The sequence below is a fragment of the Panulirus ornatus genome, chromosome 9 (assembly GCF_036320965.1).
Source record: "Panulirus ornatus isolate Po-2019 chromosome 9, ASM3632096v1, whole genome shotgun sequence".
Taxonomy (NCBI): domain Eukaryota; kingdom Metazoa; phylum Arthropoda; class Malacostraca; order Decapoda; family Palinuridae; genus Panulirus; species Panulirus ornatus.
In genome coordinates, this window is record NC_092232.1 from 49,448,626 (window position 1) to 49,474,102 (window position 25,477).

Sequence of the window (25,477 nt, forward strand, 5' to 3'; positions counted from 1 at the left end):
ATGAGAAGTGGGAGACCAAATTGGAGGTGGAAAGATGGAGTACAAAAGAATTTGAGTGATCGGGGCCTGAACATGCAGGAGGGAGAAAGGCATGCAAGGAATAGAGTGAATTGGAACAATGTGGTATACCGTGGTCGATGTGCTGTCAATGGATTAACCAGGGCATGTGAAGCGTCTGAGGTAAACCATGGAAAGTTTTGTAGGGTCTGGATGTGGAAATGGAGCTGTGGTTTCGGTGCATTATACATGACTGCTACAGACTGAGTGTGAACGAATGTGGCCTTTGTTGTCTTTTCCAAGTGCTACCTTGCGCACATGCGGGGGAAGGGGGTAGTCATTTCATGTGTGGCGGGGTGGCGACGGGAATGAATAAGGGCAGACAGTATGAATTATGTACATGTGTATATATGTATATGTCTGTGTGTGTATATATATGTAGACGTTAAGATGTATAGGTATGTATATGTGCGTGTGTGGACGTGTATATTTATACATGTGTATGTGGGTGGGTTGGGCCATTCTTTCATCTGTTTCCTTGCGCTACCTTGCTAACGTGGGAGACAACGACAAAGTATAATAAATAAATAAATGTAAATATATATATATTGGAAAGGATCACAATTTTGCGTGTGATCAAGATATTCCTATGAGTCCACAGGGAAAATGAAACACGGTAAGTTCCCAAATGCACTTTCATGTAATAATCACATCATCAGGGGAGACACATGAGAGAAATATAAGTCAGTTGATATACATCAAAAAGATGAAGCTAGGACGCCACTTGGTAAACATGCGATTGTCCAAGACAGACAACGAGTGTTCATAACTTATCATTTTACAAATTTTATCAACAATAAAGTTACCTAATTTGTATAGACCATCACTAATATCAAGATCATAATTCTTTGTGTATTCAATAATAGAAGATTCAATATTTCTCGTGGTAATAGAGTTAGATTTAATAACTGAGATGGCATTACTCCTGTCAATACAATGATAATAGTTTTTAACATAATTAAACAAGGCATTTGATTCTTGTCCCATTCTTATACTATATTTATGCTGCTTAAGTCTAACAGAAAGATCTGTACCAGTCTGCCCAACATATAACTTATCACAATTTCTACATGGTACTTTATAGATGCATCCAGGAGAATTTTCTGGTGAATTTCTGATTAAGATATTCTTTATAGTATTATTGTTGCTGAAGGCAACATATACATTAAAAGATTTAAGCAACATGGGACGTCAAGTAAAATCATTATCAAAAGGGAGAACTAAAAGTTTCTTGGTGTCAATGGGAGGTTTGGGCTCAACTCTATAAAATGATTTCTTTGCTAACTTAAGTTCTCCCTTTTAATAGTTGCCTTCAGCAACAATATAATGTTAATATTAGTGATGGTCTATACAAATTAGATAACTTTATTGTTGATAAAATTTGTAAAATGATAAGTTTATGAATGCTTGTTGTCTGTCTTGGACAATTGCATGTTTACCAAATGGCATCCTAGCTTCGTCTCTGATGTATATCAACTGACTTATATTTCTCTCTTGAGTCTCCCCTGATGATGTGATTATTACACGAAAGTGCACTTGGGAACTTATCGTGTTTCATTTTCCCCGTGGACTCACAGGAATATATATATAAAGACTTACATCCTCGATAAAAAAAGCTAGTGATTCATTAAAAATAAGAGAACTAAAGCAAGTAAATCAACAACAGTTTTATATTACAAAGCCATGCTAAAAGGCTGCAACTTTTTTTTTCTTATTATGCCTCAACTTTGAGAACCAAATGATTAGCATAAACTGAATAATAACCACAAGGTGATAGTACTGAGTTAATTTTCATGACAAACATGAAAAGTATAAATTAAACTAGTTTATTTGCCCAACAAAGCATAAGCAAGCGCTAAAGTAAACTACAAGCCCAAAAGAACATGCAATGCCACAAAAGAATATTAACAAATACTTATCTATACCATTACACTATTTAGCAACACTTTAAGTGTGTATTCAGAAATATTTTTGATCAATATTATACAGTGTATATTCTCAAAACATCATTATCCCTATATAACTTTTGGACATAGAAAATCACATCAGATCACACAAAAAAATATATATGAAGCCCGCTAAACTGTTTACCTCATTCACTGCAGCTTGTTAATCTTATGGCCTATCCCCAGGACAGTAAGTTACAAAAATAATACAAAAAATATCAAGCATATTTTGTAATGAAAATTAATAGGGCACTCTCTTCTGATGATGAAAACATAAAACTCTCCTGGATTTGGCTGTCCTTTCTCAATCAACATATGTGTACTTCTTTCGCTATCAACATATGTGTACTTCTAAGTCCTTCACGCACAAGATAAACAATAGAGCAAAAGGGTATCTTGCCTCCACTCATAGTTTTCTAGTGAAAGCATAGTAACGGCTTTATATGGATAACTGTTTTTACACGATATAAAAATATTCATGCAAAAAGTATTGTTAAAGATATATATATATATATATATAGGTATGTATATTTGCGTGTGTGGACGTGTGTATGTACATGTGTATGGGGGGGGGGTTGGGCCATTTCTTTCGTCTGTTTCCTTGCGCTACCTCGCAAACGCGGGAGACAGCGACAAAGTATAAAAAAAAAAAAAAAAAAAAAAAAAAATATATATATATATATATATAATTCACTCGATGTCCTCAAACACAGTGTTGTGTTCATGATAGCATGTGTGAAACAATCTCTCCCCAGCAAGAAAATCTCAACTATTCATAAATTTTGAAAAGGTATAAACTTTGTCAGGAATCTTGTGCATATATGGTCATGAATTGGCCAGATTTTCTGCAACTTACTAACTCTTTGTACAAGTTTACCTGACAATAAGTGAATAACCTGCACAAGTTGAAGAAAGATGTCGTGAGGCATTAGCTTCCAAAAATCTTCATCTTGTGCATATCATCTACAGTCAAATAGTTATTCATTCTGCTTCTTATTACAAGTGACATAAGAATCATCACACAGACAAAAGATAACTCATCCTTGATTCTGTTAAAGCCCTTAGCCAGTCGACAAAGCAGTGATTTTGGAGAATGTTTCCCCGAGATACTATAATATCTATTTGTTTCCTCCACAATATTTCCATTATGTCTGTGTCAATAATCTCCAGAAAAAAGTAAAGTTCCTCTGAGCAAGCACTGCTCTCCCTGAATTTGAGGAACTAAACACGAAGTCTTTTGGCATGACTGCTTGAGCCCTTTAGCCCCATATAAACCCACCTACTCTCCATCCCCACCACTCACACACTATGTTAATTTTGGTGGCAGAGTGCATGGATAATGTCCACCCTCACTGTCTTCCTTATAGTCATTATATCTTTCACCTACACTAAATGGACATTCATCCTCTCTCATTGATACACTTAACTTATCTGAGTCACATCCAACAAGAATATCATCATAATCAGTGGAGTCAGGGGATGGTGTGCTTGTAGCCTGCTCTTGTTGTACTGCTTTCTGTGCCATGATCAAGCACACCTACTCATACACTTTGAAAAAAAGCTTACATAAAAGGCAATATCATGAATGATGCCAGTTAGATCTTTTATCACAATACAGATGCTCCCCGACGTATGTCCAAGTTCTGTTCCAACTGACCAGTCGGATCAAGAAATGGATGTAAGTCAGATTATGTCAGTATGGCATGTAGAATTCATATACCCGCACAGCATTCATCCTACTCAATTTTTATCATGGTTATCTTGTTTTTTATTAACCAGCTTTATCATATGAATCTGTAGTTTCTTTTTATCTTTTACTGAAGATTCTTTAGTTCACGGATTGATTAATCCAAACTTTCTATGAACGTTTTAGCAGCTCCTTCATCCGCACTTGCTGCTAAAACCTGTAACTTCAACATTGCTCAAGCTATATCTTCTTTTTAATATATTGAACCATGACTTGCTGTGAAATTCTTGATGTAATCTCCTGCTCACTTTTTCAAAGTCTCAAAAAGACTTCTAGCCTCCGCCTGAATTGTAAGCTTAGTGATACACGTTTTTGAATTTGATCTTCCATCCATAGCATCAACAACTTTTTCATTTTGTGGACATGTCCCTGTCGTTACTTTGCTATTATCAGAGACTTGATAATTGTCGAACCTCTGCTTCATGTATTTTTTTTTTGTCCTTTAAAAGTGTGGAGACCATAAAATGAGATGACTGTAGATCATGTGCAATCATATTAATTTTTGTTTCTTCCTTCATATTGGGTGATTCTCTTCATTTTCAATTCCAAATCAAGCATCTTCCTTGGCTTTTTGCCCGATCTATCAACATGTGATGGGTTTTTCCTCTTGCTAATCATCTTCTTTGGGGTTTCATAAAAAAATGTTCTAATCCAGCATGAAAATGTGTTAGATTCACTTGAATAACGCATGCTTACTGAATGGTAACTGATAATGAGAACTGAGAGTAATGATGTGATGTACACCATGCTAAGACTGTATGACATTCACTATCGTATGCACAGCCATTAGCACTGGAGGATGTACGACCAAGCATAATTTCTATATTTTCATATATTTCTTAATCTTTACTTCGTCAGCACTTGCTGCTTCATCTGTGACTCGAACATTGTGCAAGCTATATCTTTCTTTAAATCTATTAAACCATGACTTACTGTGAAGTTCTTGATGTAATCCTCTCCCTCTTGCTCCTTCAAAGTCTCAAAAAGACTTCTAGCCTATGCTTGAATTGTTAGTACGCTTAGTGGTACACACTGATATGCAAAATGCTGGGACTGTCTGACATTCACTATTGTACACACAGCCATTAGCACCGGAGAACATATGACTAAGCATAATTTCTATATTTTCTTATATTTCTTAATCTTTCCTTCATCAGCACTTGCTGCTTCATCTGAGACTCAAACATTGTGCAAGCTATATCTTCCTTTATATCTATTGAACCATGACTTACTGTGAAGTTCTTGATGTAATCTTCACCCTCTTGCTCCTTCAAAGTCTCAAAAAGACTTCTAGCCTATGCCTGAACTGTTAGTAAGCTTAGTGGTACACGCTATTCAATTTGATCTTCCATCCACAGCATCTAAAACTTTTCCATTTCATGGATGGGCCCCTCGTCACTTCTTTGCTATCATCAGAGACTTCATACTTGCTGAACCTTTTATTGCATCACTTATCTTTTCTTTGTCCTTTAAAATTGTGACTGTCAAAGGGGACAACTGCAGATCATGTACAATCGCAACAAGGTTTTTTCCTCTTTCACAATGGGTGATTAACTTCATTTTCAATTCCAAATCCAGCATCTTCCGCAGCTCTAGCCAGATTTATCAACATGATAGGTTTTTCCTCTTGCTCGTCATCTTCTTTGGGGTTTAATACAAAAATGGCTTAATCTAGCACAAAAATTTGTTAGACTCACTTGAATATCATGCGCTTACTGAGTGGTAAATGAGAGCGAGAACTGAGAGAAGCTGTGATGTACATAATGCCGGGACTGTCTGACAATCACTACTGTATGAACACAGCCGTTAGCATTTACTTATATTTTGTAAATTTATCTTTTTTATGGTCGTATATACGGATGGTCATAAGTCGCATAGGTTGTAAGTCAGGGAGCATTCGTATTTGCCTACCAAACTTCTGCATGGGAGTTCTGAATGCAGAAACAATATATGTTTCAGTCACAATGAACCTCTATTTTTCACAGAGACCACATATGTACCAGATGCAGTGAATGGGGTAATCAATTTTATAACATGACTCATTCCCAAGATGTAATTCATACTTGTATATACTGCCTTCTATTCAGCAATAAAACCAAAATACAGTACCTACATCTAAATTCGTTTTGGACCACATCATATATACACCAATGTCAAAAATTCAGTTTCATGAATTTAGCCTCAATTTTTTCACTGTGACAATAGGGATAGGGACAAGTGGACCAAATAACACAACCTACCCATTAATATGACAAGAAATTTTAAACACATACACAAATATACATATATTTTCTTTCATACACAGTCGCCATTTCCCGCATCGGTGAGGTAGCATCAAGAGCAGATGACAAAGCCTTAGAGGAAAAAATCCTCACCTGGCCCCATTCTGTTCCTTCGTTTGGTAAAGTAAAACAGGAAGGGAAAATTTCCAGCCACCTCCCTAACCCTTTAGTCACCTTCTATGACACGCAGTGTCTACATGGGCATCTCTCTCCTGTATCCACAGGTGTGTATACATATATATATCATTTATCATACTTTGTCGCTGTCTCCTGCATTAGTGAGGTAGTGCAAGGAAACAGACGAAAGAATGGCCCAACCCACCCACATACACATGTATATACATAAACACCCCACGCGCACATATACATACCTATACATTTCAACGTATACATACATATACATACACACACATATACATGAAATGGCACCCCCCTCCCCCACGCGCTTGTGAGGTAGTGCTAGGAAAAGACAACAAAAGCCATGTTTGTTCAAACTCAGCCTCTAGCTGTTATGTGTAATGTGCCAAAACCACAGCTTCCTTTCCACATCCAGGCCTCACAAGACTGTCCATGGTTCACCTCTGGTTCAATCCATTGACAGCATGTCAACACCGGTATACCACATCGTTCCAATTCACTCTATTGCTTGCACACCTTTCACCCTCCAATATGCTCAGGCCCCAATAGCTCAAAATCTTTTTCACTCTATCCTTCCACCTCCAATTTGGTCTCCCACTTCTCATTCCCTCCAACTCTGACACGTATATCCTCTGTCATTCTTTCCTAACTCATTCTCTCAGCGCTGGTGGCTGATTCAGGTTAGAAACTGCAGAAGCTGGTGACTGAACTTGGTAAAGTGTGTGAAAGAAGAAAGCTGAGAGAAAATGTGAATAAGAGCAAGGATATTAGGTACAGTGGGGTTAAGGGACAAGTCAATTGGGAGGTAAGTTTGAATGGAGAAAAAGTGGAGGAAGTGAAGTGTTTTAGATATCTGGGAGTGGATTTATCAGTGGATGTAACCATGGAAGAGGAAGTAAGTCACAGGGTGGGGGAGGGGAGCGAAGGTTCTGGGAGCATTGAAGAATGTGTGGAAGGTGAGAACGTTATCTCGGAGCAAAAATGGGTATGTCTGAAGGAATAGTGGTTCCAACAATGTTATGTGGCTGTGAGGTGTGGGTTATAAATAAGAAGGTGGATGTGTTGGAAATGAGATGTTTGAGTACAATATGTGGTGTGAGGTGGTTTGACCGAGTACGTAATGAAAGGGTAAAAGAAATGTGGTAATAAAAAGAGTGTGGTTGAGAGAGCAGAAGAGGGTGTACTGAAATGGTTTGGTCACATGGAGAGAATGAGTGAGGAAAGACTGACAAAGAGGATATATGTGTCAGAGGTGGAGGGAATGAGGAGAAGTGGGAGACCAAATTGGAGGTGGAAAGATGGAGTGAAAAAGATTTTAACAATCGGAGCCTGCACATACAGGAGGGTGAAAGGTGTGAAGGGAATAGAGTGAACTGGAACGATGTGGTATACCGGGGTTGATGTGCTGTCAATGGATTGAACCAGGGCATGTGAAGCGTCTGAGGTAAACCATGGAAAGTTTTGTGGGGCCTGGATGTGGAAAGGGGTCTGTGGTTTCGGTGCATCACACATGACGGCTAGAGACTTGAGTGTGAATGAATGTGGCCTCTGTTGTCTTTTCCTAGAGCTACCTTGCGCGTACGCTGGGGGAGGAGGGTGCCATTTCAAATATATAACTACGAGGAAAATGAAACACAGTAAGTTTCCAAGTGCACTTCTGCATAATGATTACATCGTTAGGGAATACAAGAATAAGACAGAAGACCTACAACAGTCAGTTGATATACAAGGAAGAGACGTCTTAGCTACGTCTCTTCCCTGTATATAAACTGACTGTTTTTGGTCTTCTGTGTCATTCTTGAATTTTCCCTGACCATGAGATCATTATACAAAAACACACTTGAGAACTTGTTTCATTTTACTTGTGGTTATATGCATATACTAAGTCACAAGCACCACTGTGGCCTCTCAACTTCTGAGTACTTTATTCACATTTCTTAAATACTAGGGTTACAGAAGTAGCTGCAATTTATGGAAATCAAAGTATAAATTTGTGAAAAACTGCTTACACAAATACAAGCAGATGATTCTAGAATCTGGTTGACATCAAACCAGAATATTTCAGAAACCAGAGAAAAAAAATGCATGCAAACATACACTGAATTAACATTAAAAGAAGTTAAGGATTCAACAATGACCTTATGCCAAGGAAATATTATGTTTGCAAGTTGAATCAACACTGGCTTTACAAAATAAAACACTGGGTCTGCAACACAAATATGATGTATCCATACTGTATCAATGCTGTTCGGTACAATGTTGGTAGAACAATGACAATTTCACAACAAGGTATGATGATGTTCAGTAAACATTCATACAATACTGTGTAAACTGTTGATATGACGTATCAATGCTACATACTAGGTGTTGAAACTGTATGCAAATAAGCAAATTCAAAATATACGAAAACTAAAATGATGAAATTATTTATCCTATAGCTCATGCATTATAATCAGAAACATTAAGGATAATCTGATAAGTAAACACCAGGCTTTGTATATGTATCAATACTGTATTTATAGTTTCTGTTCACACCCGGTTGAATCATGTATGGAGAGTAAGCTTTACACAGAGGGGTTAGCATATCACGAACATTCTCTACTTTGATACTTCTGATATCTGAGTATGTTGTCTATGTAACTTAGTTCTTAGTCATTCTATTCATCCACAACTCTAAACCTATAAGAGTACTTCTTCACATCTTCCTTTTCTTTTAACTATTTTCATACTTTATTTCATATTATATCCTCAGGTTACTCTACACCTCCATCTCTTAAAGAAATGTTCAATGTCCACATCATTGATTATTCTAAAAACCTAGAGTTTGTGATTAAGACAACCCAAGCTCTTCACTCATTCAAGGTGGGCAAATCTAAAACCTCGAGCTTTTTCTTGTAATTCAGCTCTCTTAATTACAGTACTATCTTTGTTGCCCTCTGGAAATTCCCCATTATTTCTTCATGCCTATCTAGGTGTGGAGACTAAACTTGATAAGTATATCCTAATTTTAGCTGCATGTAGTGTATGAACAGCCTGTTAACTATTTTCTTATTCATATACTTTAAAGCTATTTTGATATTGCCTGCAGTTTGATTCCTTAACTATTCTCCTAATGCAGGAATCTGGAGATAGGTTAGAGACTGTGTTGATTACCAAATCCTACTTATATTCAGAATCTTGAAGCTTATTTCCATCTAGATAATGATCATACTGAGGCCTTCTTTCATTTGTCCCATCCTTATTACTTTACACATGATCAGGATGAATTTCATCAACCATGTATTGTAAATTTGGAGTTTGTTCTAGTCTCTTTGTTAAGTTGATGCAATCTTTCTCACTTTTCATCTCTCTCATGACCTTTCCATCATATGCAAACATGTTCATGTAAGGATCCATCACTTCTTGCAAGTCATTTAACACAAATCAAGAAGAGCAATGGTCCCAGAACTTCACCCAGCACCTTGACTTATTTGGAGAAAGCTTCTCTTAACATTCCTCCTGTTCCCTTCCATTAAGATAATCTTATATTGATCCAGCTTAAATCTGCCTCCCATGCAGAACAGTGCCAAAAGCTTTCTAGCAGTCCAGATACCAACAATCCAAACAGTCTTTCCCTTTGTCTAAGACAAGGATCACTCTCTCATAGAACTGTATGCAATTTGTTACACACTACCTCTTTTTCCTAAAACCATGCTATCTGTCATGTAATTTTTGCTCTGTAGAAAGTAATCCACTTGCTTTTTACTAATCTTTTCTAGACCCTATTGCACCAAACTCTTAACTAGGACCAACCTGTAGCTGAGCCCATCCCTGATTTCCTTCCCAAAAGATAAGCATTATGTTTACTCTTTTCCTTCCCCTTGGCAATCATTTTTTATAGTGACCAACAATGCATGAGCAAATACCACACCCCAATCAAGGCCAACTCAGGTGAAAGAACCAAGATAAAAAGAAGGAAAAAACTAATCAGGGCTCCACAAGTGTTTGTTGACCTGACTCTTCAAGAAATTCCAAAGCTCAACTGTCTGAGAGAACAAGGCATTATAGCAACCAAACCTCAAGTCCAAACCATAGTGGTGAGGATACATGCAGGCAGTTCATAACAATGGCCAAAACAATATGATACAGTATATAGAGAGAGCAACATCATAGTGTATGGAAAGGGAAGGTTGAAGAGAGGTGATAGCAGGAGAATTAATGAAATGGAAGGGTTTTGATTCAACTCTAGTTAACAGACAAGTGGAGGATAAGCCACATCAGATGTATAAGCAGTATTTCATCTCGAGTGAATAAAACTCCTGTAATCATGAAACAGCTGCTAACAAGAAATGTAATTACAACAATTATACAACACTCCCAGCTTTTGGAAAGCAGACTGTGATGTTATGTAGGGCTTGCTTCCAGGGCAAGAGTTTAGAATGTTTGGTATGCCCACTATCTCTATATCATAACAAGATTGAATTATGGAGTTTTGCACAGAACAAAAGGAAACAAATGATTCTTAGAAAGAGATATATGGAGAAGTTGCATTTCAGCACAATCAAAATTTTGCATGGCTACTGCTTCCCCAATCCAAAATGCTAAGCAGGTCCAAAATGAGAGAGGAAATATGATCAGTATGAGAAAGAAAACCAGTATCAAAGGGAAAAGGAGAGGAAAAGTGAGTTGAAGTATGTAAAGTTGAATCATCAGAGTAAGAGTGAAAAGGCTGAGAAGTAGAAGAGAGATAATTGCTTACTGAGAGGAGCAATGGAGTATGTGCTACGAAAGAACCCTGAGGAACAACATTATTGATAGGATACGAGGGAATGTCACTCCACTGATGACTATTGAGATGTAATGGCCAGATAGGTCTCTATGCATTACAGAACAGAAAGTGAAACCAAAGGAAAGCAGTTTAGAAAGCAAAGACTTACGCCATACCCAGTCAAATACTTTGGAGATATCAATCTGCAACAAAATCCATACTGGTGACTTGAAAGAAGGAATATGGTACTCCAAGTGTTTGAGAAAGTGAGAATTTAGGGGAGCTTCTAAGACCTTGGAGATTGCAGAAGAGAGAGCAATGGGGCAGTATTTAGAGTAGTTACAGTAGTATCCTTTCTTAGGGATGGGCTGTACCAAGCCATGCTTCCAAGCAGAGGGGAAAATCTGGGTTTTTTGACAGAGGTGAAGAAGGCAAGCAAGAACTGGCACTAGCTCAGAGGTATACTCCCTTAGAATATGAGAAGGTATGCCATCTAAGCTAAATGCCTTGTCCACCTGAATCTGGGAGAGTACCTGGAAAACTCAGCAAAAGAAGAATATAGATGGTATTGGTTCAGAGGGAGGAAATAGGGTGGAGGATTAGAATATTAATCACTACAAGCTGAGTTAGAATACAAGATACCAAAAAGAGCAGTATATTAGGGAATTGTTGGAGATGCTTTTGGTTGAGGACCAAAAAGATATGTCAGTAAAAGAAGCAAGGCAACCAATGACCAATGAGTTATATTAACAGTACTACCTGCCAGGGTACTGGAGGGTTAGCGACATTTGCTTAGCAAGCCAGCACTTTAATGGTTGTCATTCTTCTGACCCAATTAGCTGTCTATTCTTTCTGCCTCACTAATGTGTGGACTACTAGCATTCTGTCCACAAACATACAATCTCTCCTCTTCATATGTAACACTTGAAAAAACTTAACTCACGCAGCTCATTCTTTGTAACTCTAGAGTTTCCTGCAATGAGCACTATGCGCTAGCCCTGCCTTGTGGCAAAATGGTAGGAGCAGTAGATGGAAGTAGTATGCAGGAACATTTGGGCAGGAGCATTAGGTAGAAACATTAGGTACATGTAGAAGGTAGAAGCATTAGATAGCAGTAGTCTTTAGGAACACTGGGTAGGAGCCTTTGCAAACACTGTGTAAACTTGCCCTCTGCCAGTGGCCTGTGAAGGGTAAGGCACAAAAGGCTAAGAAGCAGCACTGGAGTTCTCTACTTATGGGAACTCTGTTACCATGGCCACCCCTTTGAGGGAGTTCTAAATGGAACATGCATCTGAGATAGCGATAGATAGATAAAAGGCAAGTCAGCAAACTTTCTCTCTATGAAAGTATGTTTGGCCCTTCAAAGAACAGTTTGCAATGATTCTAAGCAGAAATATGAGAAGAGAGGATTTCTCAGGAAGTGAGAAAGAATACTTCCCACACATTCCCTGTGTGCTGCAGAAGGTGACTGAAAGGGGTAGGAGCACGTGGCTGGAAATCCTCTCCTCCACTTTACCATTCCAAAAGACGGGACAGAGAAGTGGGCAGAGTGAGGATTTTTCCCTCTAAGGCTCATTCATTTGTTCATCACACTAACTCGTTTATGTGGGAAATGGTGGGAAACAGCGATTAAGTATATTAAAAAAAAAAAGGAAATATATATGTAAACCATGGAAAGGTCTATGGGGCCTGGCTGTGTATAGGGAACAGTGGTTTCAGTGTATTACACATGACAGCTCAAATATGGATGTGACCACATATGGCATTTCTTTGTCAGTTTCCTGTGGAGTGGCACCAGACATGGAAGTAGGTGAGCTAGCATAAATATATATTTATCTTTCATTTACTTATCATACTTTGTCGCCATCTCCATCATTAGCGAGGTAGCGCAAGGAAGCAGATGAAAGAATGGCCAACCGAACCACATACACATGTATATACATAAATGCCCATGCATGCACATATACATACCTATACATTTCAACGTATACATATTTTTTTTTTATTTCATACTATTCGCCATTTCCCGCATTAGCGAGGTAGCGTTAAGAACAGAGGACTGAGCCTTTGAGGGAATATCCTCACCTGGCCCCCTTCTCTGTTCCTTCTTTTGGAAAATTAAAAAAAAAAAAATGAGAGGGAAGGATTTCTAGCCCCCCCCGCTCCCTTCCCTTTAAGTCGCCTTCTACGACACGCAGGGAATATGTGGGAAGTATTCTTTTTCCCCTATCCCCAGGGATAATATATATATATATATTTATATATATGTGACATTTATGTGACATTCATTTTTTCATTTCATTTCAAGCTAGAAGTTTCAGTTTTCTAAATTGTTTCTTACATTTTTCACATGTATATGTATGTATGTGTGTGTGTGTGTGTGTATGTGCGTGTGTGTGTGTATGTGCGTGTGTGTGTGTATGTGTGTGTATGTGTATATATATATGTATATTATCCCTGGGGATAGGGGTGAAAGAATACTTCCCACGCATTCCTCGCGTGTCGTAGAAAGCGACTAGAGGGGACGGGAGCGGGGGGCCAGAAATCCTCCCCTCCTTGTATTTTTTTAACTTTCTAAAATGGGAAACAGAAGAAGGAGTCACGCGGGGAGTGCTCATCCTCCTCGAAGGCTCAGATTGGGGTGCCTAAATGTGTGTGGATGTAACCAAGATGTGAAAAAAGGAGAGATAGGTAGTATGTTTGAGGAAAGGAACCTGGATGTTTTGGCTCTGAGTGAAATGAAGCTCAAGGGTAAAGGGGAAGAGTGGTTTGGGAATGTCTGGGGAGTAAAGTCAGGGGTTAGTGAGAGGACAAGAGCAAGGGAAGGAGTAGCAGTACTCCTGAAACAGGAGTTGTGGAAGTATGTGATAGAATGTAAGAAAGTAAATTCTCGATTAATATGGGTAAAACTGAAAGTTGATGGAGAGAGATGGGTGATTATTGGTGCATATGCACCTGGGCATGAAAAGAAAGATCATGAGAGGCAAGTGTTTTGGGAGCAGCTGAATGAGTGTGTTAGTGGTTTTGATGCACGAGACCGGGTTATAGTGTTGGGTGATTTGAATGCAAAGGTGAGTAATGTGGCAGTTGAGGGAATAATTGGTATACATGGGGTGTTCAGTGTTGTAAATGGAAATGGTGAAGAGCTTGTAGATTTATGTGCTGAAAAAGGACTGATGATTGGGAATACCTGGTTTAAAAAGCGAGATATACATAAGTATACTTATGTAAGTAGGAGAGATGGCCAGAGAGCGTTATTGGATTACGTGTTAATTGACAGGCGCGCGAAAGAGAGACTTTTGGATGTTAATGTGCTGAGAGGTGCAACTGGAGGGATGTTTGATCATTATCTTGTGGAGGCTAAGGTGAAGATTTGTATGGGTTTTCAGAAAAGAAGAGTGAATGTTGGGGTGAAGAGGGTGGTGAGAGTAAGTGAGCTTGGGAAGGAGACTTGTGTGAGGAAGTACCAGGAGAGACTGAGTACAGAATGGAAAAAGGTGAGAACAATGGAAGTAAGGGGAGTGGGGGAGGAATGGGATGTATTTAGGGAATCAGTGATGGATTGCGCAAAAGATGCTTGTGGCATGAGAAGAGTGGGAGGTGGGTTGATTAGAAAGGGTACTGAGTGGTGGGATGAATAAGTAAGAGTATTAGTGAAAGAGAAGAGAGTGGCATTTGGACGATTTTTGCAGGGAAAAAATGAAATTGAGTGGGAGACGTATAAAAGAAAGAGACAGGAAGTCAAGAGAAAGGTGCAAGAGGTGAAAAAAAGGGCAAATGAGAGTTGGGGTGAGAGAGTACCATTAAATTTTAGGGAGAATAAAAAGATGTTCTGGAAGGAGGTAAATAAAGTGCGTAAGACAAGGGAGCAAATGGGAACTTCAGTAAAGGGCGCAAATGGGGAGGTGATAACAAGTAGTGGTGATGTGAGAAGGAGATGGAGTGAGTATTTTGAAGGTTTGTTGAATGTGTTTGATGATAGAGTGGCAGATATAGGGTGTTTTGGTCGAGGTGGTGTGCAAAGTGCGAGGGTTAGGGAAAATGATTTGGTAAACAGAGAAGAGGTAGTAAAAGCTTTGCGGAAGATGAAAGCCGGCAAGGCAGCAGGTTTGGATGGTATTGCAGTGGAATTTATTAAAAAAGGGGGTGACTGTATTGTTGACTGGTTGGTAAGGTTATTTAATGTATGTATGACTCATGGTGAGGTGCCTGAGGATTGGCGGAATGCGTGCATAGTGCCATTGTACAAAGGCAAAGGGGATAAGAGTGAGTGCTCAAATTACAGAGGTATAAGTTTGTTGAGTATTCCTGGCAAATTATATGGGAGGGTATTGATTGAGAGAGTGAAGGCATGTACAGAGCATCAGATTGGGGAAGAGCAGTGTGGTTTCAGAAGTGGTAGAGGATGTGTGGATCAGGTGTTTGCTTTGAAGAATGTATGTGAGAAATACTTAGAAAAGCAAATGGATTTGTATGTAGCATTTATGGATCTGGAGAAGGCATATGATAGAATTGATAGAGATGCTCTGTGGAAGGTATTAAGAACATATGGTGTGGGAGGCAAGTTGTTAGAAGCAGTGAAAAGTTTTTATCGAGGATGTAAGGCATGTGTACTTGTAGGAAGAGAGGAAAGTGATTGGTTCTCAGTGAATGTAGGTTTGCGGCAGGGGTGTGTGATGTCTCCATGGTTGTTTAATTTGTTTACGGATGGGGTTGTTAGGGAGGTGAATGCAAGAGTTTTGGAAAGGGGGGCAAGTATGAAGTCTGTTGGGGATGAGAGAGCTTGGGAAGTGAGTCAGTTGTTGTTCGCTGATGATACAGCGCTGGTGGCTGATTCATGTGAGAAACTGCAGAAGCTGGTGACTGAGTTTGGTAAAGTGTGTGAAAGAAGAAAGTTAAGAGTAAATGTGAATAAGAGAAAGGTTATTAGGTACAGTAGGGTTGAGGGTCAATTCAATTGGGAGGTGAGTTTGAATGGAGAAAAACTGGAGGAAGTGAAGTGTTTTAGATATCTGGGAGTGGATCTGGCAGCGGATGGAACCATGGAAGCGGAAGTAAATCATAGGGTGGGGGAGGGGGGCGAAAATTCTGGGAGCCTTGAAGAATGTGTGGAAGTCGAGAACATTATCTCGGAAAGCAAAAATGGGTATGTTTTAAGGAATAGTGGTTCCAACAATGTTGTATGGTTGCGAGGCGTGGACTATGGATAGAGTTGTGCGCAGGAGGATGGATGTGCTGGAAATGAGATGTTTGAGGACAATGTGTGGTGTGAGGTGGTTTGATCGAGTAAGTAACGTAAGGGTAAGAGAGATGTGTGGAAATAAAAAGAGCGTGGTTGAGAGAGCAGAAGAGGGTGTTTTGAAATAGTTTGGTCACATGGAGAGAATGAGGGAGGAAAGATTGACAAGGAGGATATATGTGTCAGAGGTGGAGGGAATGAGGAGAAGTGGGAGACCAAACTGGAGGAGGAAAGATGGAGTGAAAAAGATTTTGAGTGATCAGGGCCTGAACATGCAGGAGGGTGAAGGGCGTGCAAGGAATAGAGTGAATTGGAACGATGTGGTATATCGGGGTTGACGTGCTGTCAATGGGTTGAATCAGGGCATGTGAAGCGTCTGAGGTAAACCATGGAAAGTTCTGTGGGGCCTGGATGTGGAAATGGAGCTGTGGTTTCGGTGCATTATTACATAACAGCTAGAGACTGAGTGTGAATGGATGGGGCCTTTGTTGTCTTTTTCGAGCGCTACCTCGCACACATGAGGGGGGAGGGGGTTGTTATTTCATGTGTGGCGAGGTGGCAATGGGAATGAATAAAGGCAGACTGTATGAATTATGTACATGTGTATATATGTATATGTCTGAGTGTGTATATATATGTATATATTGAGATGTATAGGTATGTATATTTGCATGTGTGGACGTGTACGTATATACATGTGTATGTGGGTGGGTTGGGCCATTCTTTCGTCTGTTTCCTTGCGCTACCTCGCTAACGCGGGAGACGGCGACAAAGCAAAATAAATATAAAAAATAAATATATATGAAGTATATTCCTATTTGTCCACAGGGAAACGAAACAGGATAAGTTCCCGAGTGCACTTTCGTGGAATGATCACACTATTTGGGGAGATATAAGAAAGATATATAACAGTCAGTTGATATACAGCAAGGAGATGCAGCTATGACAATCTAGCAACATCACACACTCAGAGCAACTGGGTTGTTTACAAAGTTAGGGTGGCAGCTAACAGAGCACCAAAGGGGAAAATGGCACACGTTTCAATTGATGAATAAGACACTAAGGACCCAAAATTTTTCTTCTGTTGTGGACTTAAGTCACATTCGCCCTCAGGTTAGATAAAAATATATTCTGACAAAAGACGAATCTGATAAACAAAGGTTTAAAGACAGGTATGATGTCGGTTCTCTTATACTTCCTGAGCATTTTTTTTTCTCCTGACATTTTGCAAACATTTCAAGTATCATATGTAAATACGTACATTTAAAATATGTACAGTAGGTATTAACATATGCACATCATAAAAATTATACAAATTGCAACTGCTACGTACAGACAAGCAAAGACTATTCCATAAAAATGTAACACCCACCATATTAAAGAGCAAAAAATGTTACTCTGGTTGATGAAAGAATCACTTTAATCAAAGAAATGCAAGAAAATATTAAGAAAGCCTCAAGACACCCACAAAACAGAAGGATAAAGATTGAATCACTGCAATGATGTTACACTGCATAACTAATTATTCCACTGACCTAAATATATCACACATTGGGAATTTTTTCCCCAGCAATCTGAAGTTATGAGATTTTCATCTTCACACATGAATCAATATCTTTAAGTCAGTGATAAATGAAAGGAAAAAGATATGACAAAGAAAGTTCCAAAACCCAGACGACCCTAGGAAGATAAAGAATGAAAACTAAATAGTGAAGCAACCTACTAGCCAGCATAGTATTAAGAAATGGAGTGAACATGCAGTGGCTTGGAAACCTTTTGTAGCACTCCTTCTAACATCCTCTTGGACCATGTACATCAAAATAAAAACTGAACATTTTTCATGTGTATCCAGTGCATGTTCACTCATAACGCTAAATTCTTTTGAGGTCTGTCAGCAGGGCAGTGAACAGAATAATTTTTTCAGATAAAAAATGAACATATATATATATATATATATATATATATATATATATATATATATATATATATACATATATATATATCAGTTATGGACAGATAATAAATATTCAATAGTGTAATTACTATTCTATAACCAAAAACATAGTTACTGTCTGTTAAAAATAGGCATAAGTATCATTATACAGTAAACTTTTGATGTCCATAATCCCACTGACCAAGAACTCATATGGAATTTTACTTTACAAGGATGATAGTTTCAACATCAGCACTCATACCGCTACAGACAGAGGCTTGCACTGTCTATAAACACTTCAAAATGCTGTCACTAAGCTTGTTGCTTAACAATGGGGATGGTTTAAAATGAGGAGGGGAGAAAATTCTTTCACCTGCACAGGTATTAACATGGCTTCACATTTTCTAAGAATTAATAACATCGTGATACTCCTCCAACCTTAATACATTTTGTGTTAAACTCTAATCAATTTCCTGACTATGAATATACTGAACCTAACATTAACAGACTATTAACTTTACTTTGAATTTACAGAACAAGTACTGTATACAAAACTTTTCTTTTACTTTACTTCATTCTTTATTAGATTGTAAAAAAAAAAAAAAAAAAAAGAACTAGCATAGCAAATATCATGTCAGGCTTTGGCTTTTGGTCATTCATAAAATTTACACTGAGCTTGGTGCCAATGTGCTGTAATCAAAAGTTTACTGTAGCTCGGGATTTTTTTTTTTTTTCACTTTAAGCAGTATAAGGCTTATTCTCCAGTCATTTCTAACAATTAAACCAAACCATAATTCAAGCTCAAACAACTTCCTGCTGACAGCCTCAGCTTAAGATATACAAGTATCTGAGAAGTAGTGGCGAGGCAGCGCTCAGTGAAGTGATGGTGCAAGTGTCACCCCCAAGGGCACGGCACCTTTAGAGGGTGGTGGAGGAAGTCTCACAAGCTCCTGGGGCTGCTGTGAAGGAACTGCAGTGGAGATGACACTGAGACCTGAGGCTACCACTGTTCCTCCTCCACCACCAACACTACCATTACTAGGAGTGGTAGTGGTGGTAGTAGTGGAGGGGCTGGAGTCAAAGGTCGCAGTGTTGGTAGTGGTGGAAGACACGGGCAACAGATCTGGTCGGAGCTCCTCCATGTCATGGCTCTGCGTGAGTACCTGTGTTGGTCGGCCACCTCCGCCTAACGGGGTTCCATTTTCCAAACATTATTCATTTTCATACTTCAAAATAAAAGTAAAAAGATACATTTAAAAGTAAAGAAAAGGCCTCTATGCATGTAAAAAAAAAAAAACTCTAAGAATAACTTAAAGAAAATAATCTTAAAACTTTACCAACATACTTAACTAAACTTCAGAGAAGAAAATTTGGTTTGCTGTCTGACATCCTGCTGAGGTTCATCGAATTAAATTAACCCACTTATAACTGGAAGCTTTTCTTATCAAGTACCTACCTTAAAAGTTGTAAACAAGAATAAATCTCTTAGCTGTCAAATTCCCTTGACAAGTGGTCTGGAATGCATAAGGAGACAATGTACACTGTACTTTCAAAGCAAGAAGCATATGCCTTCTTCTTTCATGATGATAAATTGCTTGTAGCTAAAAGTCTGATCCAAACTAAGCTGTGGTTTCGGTGCATTATTACATGACAGCCAGAGACTGAGTGTGAACGAATGTGGCCTTTGTTGTCTTTTCCTAGCGCTACCTCGCACACATGAGGGGGGAGGGTTTTTTTATTTCATGTGTGGTGGGGTGGCAATGGGAATAAATAAAGGCACAGTATGAATTATGTACATGTGTATATACGTATATGTCTGTGTGTGTATATATATATGTATACGTTGAGATGTATAGATGTATATATTTGCGTGTGCGGACATGTATGTATATACATGTGTATGTGGGTGGGTTGGGCCATTCTTTCGTCTGTTTCTTTGCGCTACCTCGCTAACGCGGGAGACAGCGACAAAGCAAATAAATAAATAAATAAATAAATAAATAAATATATATATATATATATATATATATATATATATATATATATATATATATATATATATATATTCCCTGGGGATAGGGGAGAAAGAATACTTCCCACGTATTCCCTGCGTGTCGTAGAAGGCGACTAAAAGGGAAGGGAGCGGGGGGCTGGAAATCCTCCCCTCTCGTTTTTTTTTTTTCCAAAAGAAGGAACAGAGGAGAGGTCCAGGTGAGGATATTCCCTCAAAGGCCCAGTCCTCTGTTCTTAACGCTACCTCGCTATCGCGGGAAATAGCGAATAGTATGAAAAAAAAAAAAAAAATATATATATATATATATATATATATATATATATATATATATATATATGAATAAGGGCAGACAGTGTGAATCATGTTCATGTGTACATATGTACATGTCTGTGTGTGTATATATATGTATACGTTGTGATGTATAGGTATGTATATGTGGTGTGTGTGGATGTGTATGCATATACATGTGTATGTGGATGGGTTGGGCCATTCTTTCGTCTGTTTCCTTGCACTACCTCACTAACAAGGGAGACAGCGACAAAGCATAATAAATAAATAAATTAATACATATTATCCCTGGGGATAGGGGAGAAAGAATACTTCCCACATATTCCCTGAGCGTTGTAGAAGGCGACTAAAAGGGGAGGGAGCAGGGGGCTGGAAATCCTCGCCTCCCATTTTTAATTTTCCAAAAGAAGGAACAGAGAAGTGAGAATATTACCTCTTAGGCTCAGTCCTCTGTTCATAACACTACCTCACTAACACGGGAAACGGTGAACATGTATGAAATATATATATATATATATATTATATATATATTATATATATATGTATATTTGCGTGTGTGGACGTATATATATATATTATATTATTTTATTATACTTTGTCGCTGTCTCCCGCGTTTGCGAGGTAGCGCAAGGAAACAGACGAAAGAAATGGCCCAACCCCCCCCCATACACATGTATATACATACGTCCACACACGCAAATATACATACCTACACAGCTTTCCATGGTTTACCCCAGACGCTTCACATGCCTTGATTCAATCCACTGACAGCACGTCAAGCCCGGTATACCACATCGCTCCAATTCACTCTATTCCTTGCCCTCCTTTCACCCTCCTGCATGTTCAGGCCCCGATCACACAAAATCTTTTTCACTCCATCTTTCCACCTCCAATTTGGTCTCCCTCTTCTCCTCGTTCCCTCCACCTCTGACACATATATCCTCTTGGTCAATCTTTCCTCACTCATTCTCTCCATGTGCCCAAACCACTTCAAAACACCCTCTTCTGCTCTCTCAACCACGCTCTTTTTATTTCCACACATCTCTCTTACCCTTACGTTACTCACTCGATCAAACCACCTCACACCACACATTGTCCTCAAACATCTCATTTCCAGCACATCCATCCTCCTGTGCACAACTCTATCCATAGCCCACGCCTCGCAACCATACAACATTGTTGGAACCACTATTCCTTCAAACATACCCGTTTTTGCTTTCCGAGATAATGTTCTCGACTTCCACACATTCTTCAAGGCCCCCAGAATTTTCGCCCCCTCCCCCACCCTATGATCCACTTCCGCTTCCATGGTTCCATCCGCTGCCTGATCCACTCCCAGATATCTAAAACACTTCGCTTCCTCCAGTTTTTCTCCATTCAAACTCACCTCCCAATTGACTTGACCCTCAACCCTACTGTACCTAATAACCTTGCTCTTATTCACATTTACTCTTAACTTTCTTCTTCCACACACTTTACCAAGCTCAGTCACCAGCTTCTGCAGTTTCTCACATGAATCAGCCACCAGCGCTGTATCATCAGCGAACAACAACTGACTCACTTCCCAAGCTCTCTCATCCCCAACAGACTTCATACTTGCCCCTCTTTCCAAAACTCTTGCATTTACCTCCCTTCAGATGTTCTGGAAGGAGGTAAATAAAGTGCGTAAGACAAGGGAGCAAATGGGAACTTCAGTGAAGGGCGCAAATGGGGAGGTGATAACAAGTAGTGGTGATGTGAGAAGGAGATGGAGTGAGTATTTTGAAGGTTTGTTGAATGTGTTTGATGATAGAGTGGCAGATATATGGTGTTTTGGTCGAGGTGGTGTGCAAAGTGAGAGGGTTAGGGAAAATGATTTGGTAAACAGAGAAGAGGTAGTGAAAGCTTTGCGGAAGATGAAAGCCGGCAAGGCAGCAGGTTTGTATGGTATTGCAGTGGAATTTATTAAAAAAGGGGGTGACTGTATTGTTGACTGGTTGGTAAGGTTATTTAATGTATGTATGACTCATGGTGAGGTGCCTGAGGATTGGCGGAATGCGTGCATAGTGCCATTGTACAAAGGCAAAGGGGATAAGAGTGAGTGCTCAAATTACAGAGGTATAAGTTTGTTGAGTATTCCTGGTAAATTACATGGGAGGGTATTGATTGAGAGGGTGAAGGCATGTACAGAGCATCAGATTGGGGAAGAGCAGTGTGGTTTCAGAAGTGGTAGAGGATGTGTGGATCAGGTGTTTGCTTTGAAGAATGTATGTGAGAAATACCTAGAAAAGCATATGGATTTGTATGTAGCATTTATGGATCTGGATAAGGCATATGACAGAGTTGATAGAGAAGCTCTGTGGAAAGTTTTAAGAATATATGGTGTGGGAGGCAAGTTGTTAGAAGCAGCGAAAAGTTTTTATCGAGGATGTAAGGCATGTGTACGTGTAGGAAGAGAGGAAAGTGATTGGTTCTCAGTGAATGTAGGTTTGTGGCAGGGGTGTGTGATGTCTCCATGGTTGTTTAATTTGTTTATGGATGGGGTTGTTAGGGAGGTGAATGCAAGAGTTTTGGAAAGAGGTTTAAGTATGAAGTCTGTTGTGGATGAGAGAGCTTGGGAAGTGAGTCAGTTGTTGTTCGCTGATGATACAGCACTGGCGGCTGATTCATGTGAGAAACTGCAGAAGCTGGTGACTGAGTTTGGTAATGTGTGTGGAAGAAGAAAGTTAAGAGTAAATGTGAATAAGAGCAAGGTTATTAGGCACAGTAGGGTTGAGGGTCAAGTCAATTGGGAGGTGAGTTTGAATGGAGAAAAACTGGAGGAAGTGAAGTGTTTTAGATATCTGGGAGTGGATCTGGCAGCGGATGGAACCATGGAAGCGGAAGTGGATCATAGGGTGGGGGAGGGGGCGAAAATTCTGGGGGCCTTGAAGAATGTGTGGAAGTCGAGAACATTATCTCGGAAAGCAAAAATGGGTATGTTTGAAGGAATAGTGGTTCCAACAATGTTGTATGGTTGCGAGGCGTGGGCTATGGATAGAGTTGTGCGCAGGAGGATGGATGTGCTGGAAATGAGATGTTTGAGGACAATGTGTGGTGTGAGGTGGTTTGATCGAGTGAGTAACGTAAGGGTAAGAGAGATGTGTGGAAATAAAAAGAGCGTGGTTGAGAGAGCAGAAGAGGGTGTTTTGAAGTGGTTTGGGCACATGGAGAGAATGAGTGAGGAAAGATTGACCAAGAGGATATATGTGTCGGAGGTGGAGGGAACGAGGAGAAGAGGGAGACCAAATTGGAGGTGGAAAGATGGAGTGAAAAAGATTTTGTGTGATCGGGGCCTGAACATGCAGGAGGGTGAAAGGAGGGCAAGGAATAGAGTGAATTGGAGCGATGTGGTATACCGGGGTTGACGTGCTGTCAGTGGATTGAATCAAGGCATGTGAAGCGTCTGGGGTAAACCATGGAAAGCTGTGTAGGTATGTATATTTCCGTGTGTGGACGTATGTATATACATGTGTATGGGGGGGGGGGTTGGGCCATTTCTTTCGTCTGTTTCCTTGCGCTACCTCGCAAGCGCGGGAGACAGCGACAAAGTATAATAAATAAATATATATATATATATATATATATATATATATATATATATATATATATATATATATATATATATATATAGGGCATGTGAAGCGTCTGGGGTAAACCATGGAAAGCTGTGTAGGTATGTATATTTGCATGTGTGGACGTATGTATATACATGTGTATGGGGGGGGGGGGTTGGGCCATTTCTTTCGTCTGTTTCCTTGCGCTACCTCGCAAACGCGGGAGACAGCGACAAAGTATAATAAATCAATAAATAAATATATATATATATATATACATATATATATATATATATATATATATATATATGTATATATATATATATATATATATATATATATATATATATATATATATATATATATATATATATATTTTTTTTTATTATACTTTGTCGCTGTCTCCCGCGTTTGCGAGGTAGCGCAAGGAAACAGACGAAAGAAATGGCCCAACCCCCCCCACATATATATATATATATATATATATATATATATATATATATATATATATATATATATATACATACATATACAAACAGACATATTCATATACACACACGTACATAATCCACACTTGCTGCCTTTATTCATTCCCACTGCCACCCGGCACACATAAAATGACACCCCCTCCCCACGCGTGCGCGCGAGGAAGCACTAGGAAAAGACAGTAAAGGCCACATTCGTTCACACTCAGTCTCCAGCTGTCATGTATAATGAACCGAAACCACAGCTCAATTTCCACATCCAGGCCCAACAAAACTTTCCATAGTTTACCCCAGATGGTTCGCATGCCCTGGTTCGATCCACTGACAGCACGTTGACCGTGTTTTGAAATGGTTTGGTCACATGGAGAGAATGAGTGAGGAAAGATTGACAAAAAGGATATATGTGTCAGAGGTGGAGGGAACAAGAAGTGGGAGACCAACTTGGAGGTGGAAAGATGGGGTAAAAAAGATTTTGAGCGATCGAGGCCTGAACATGCCGGAAGGTGAAAGGCGTGCAAAGAATAGAGTGAATTGGAATGATGCGGTATACTGGAGTGAACGTGCTCTCAATGGATTGAACCAGGGGATGTTAAGTGTCTGGGGTAAACCACAGAAAGTTTTGTGGGGCCTGGATGTGGAAAGGGGGCTGTGGTTTCAGTGCATTATACATGACAGCTTTAGACTGAGTGTGAACGAATGTGGCCTTTGTTGTCTTTTCCCTGCGCTACCTTGTGCGCATACAGAGGAGGGGGTTGTCATTTCATGTGTGGTGGGGTGGCAATGGGAATGAATAAAGGCAGTAAGTATAAATAATGTACATGTGTATATATGCATATGTCTGTGTATGTATACGTTGAAATGTAGAGGTATGTACATGTGCACGAGTATGTACATACATGTGCATAGGAGCGGGTTGGGGCATTCTTTCGTCTGTTTCCTTGCGCTACCTCGCTAATGTGGGAGACAGCGACAAAGTATAATAATATAATAATATAAGTATGTATGTATATGTCTGTGTATCTATAT

General features: G+C 39.3%; 1 protein-coding gene across 2 annotated transcripts in view; it reads right to left on the reverse strand.

Moving 5' to 3' along the window:
• Tmep (Transmembrane endosomal protein) overlaps positions 1–25,477 on the reverse strand; it is a 139,397-nt gene that overhangs the window by 19,766 nt on the left and 94,154 nt on the right. The window contains exon 9 of one of the 2 annotated variants that reach the window (XM_071665169.1): positions 19,006–19,275. The exons of the other annotated variant lie outside the window; for it this stretch is intronic. Within the exon in view, the coding sequence (XP_071521270.1) occupies positions 19,006–19,275 (270 nt within the window). The remainder of the gene's footprint in view (positions 1–19,005; positions 19,276–25,477) is intronic. 2 annotated transcript variants of the gene reach the window in all.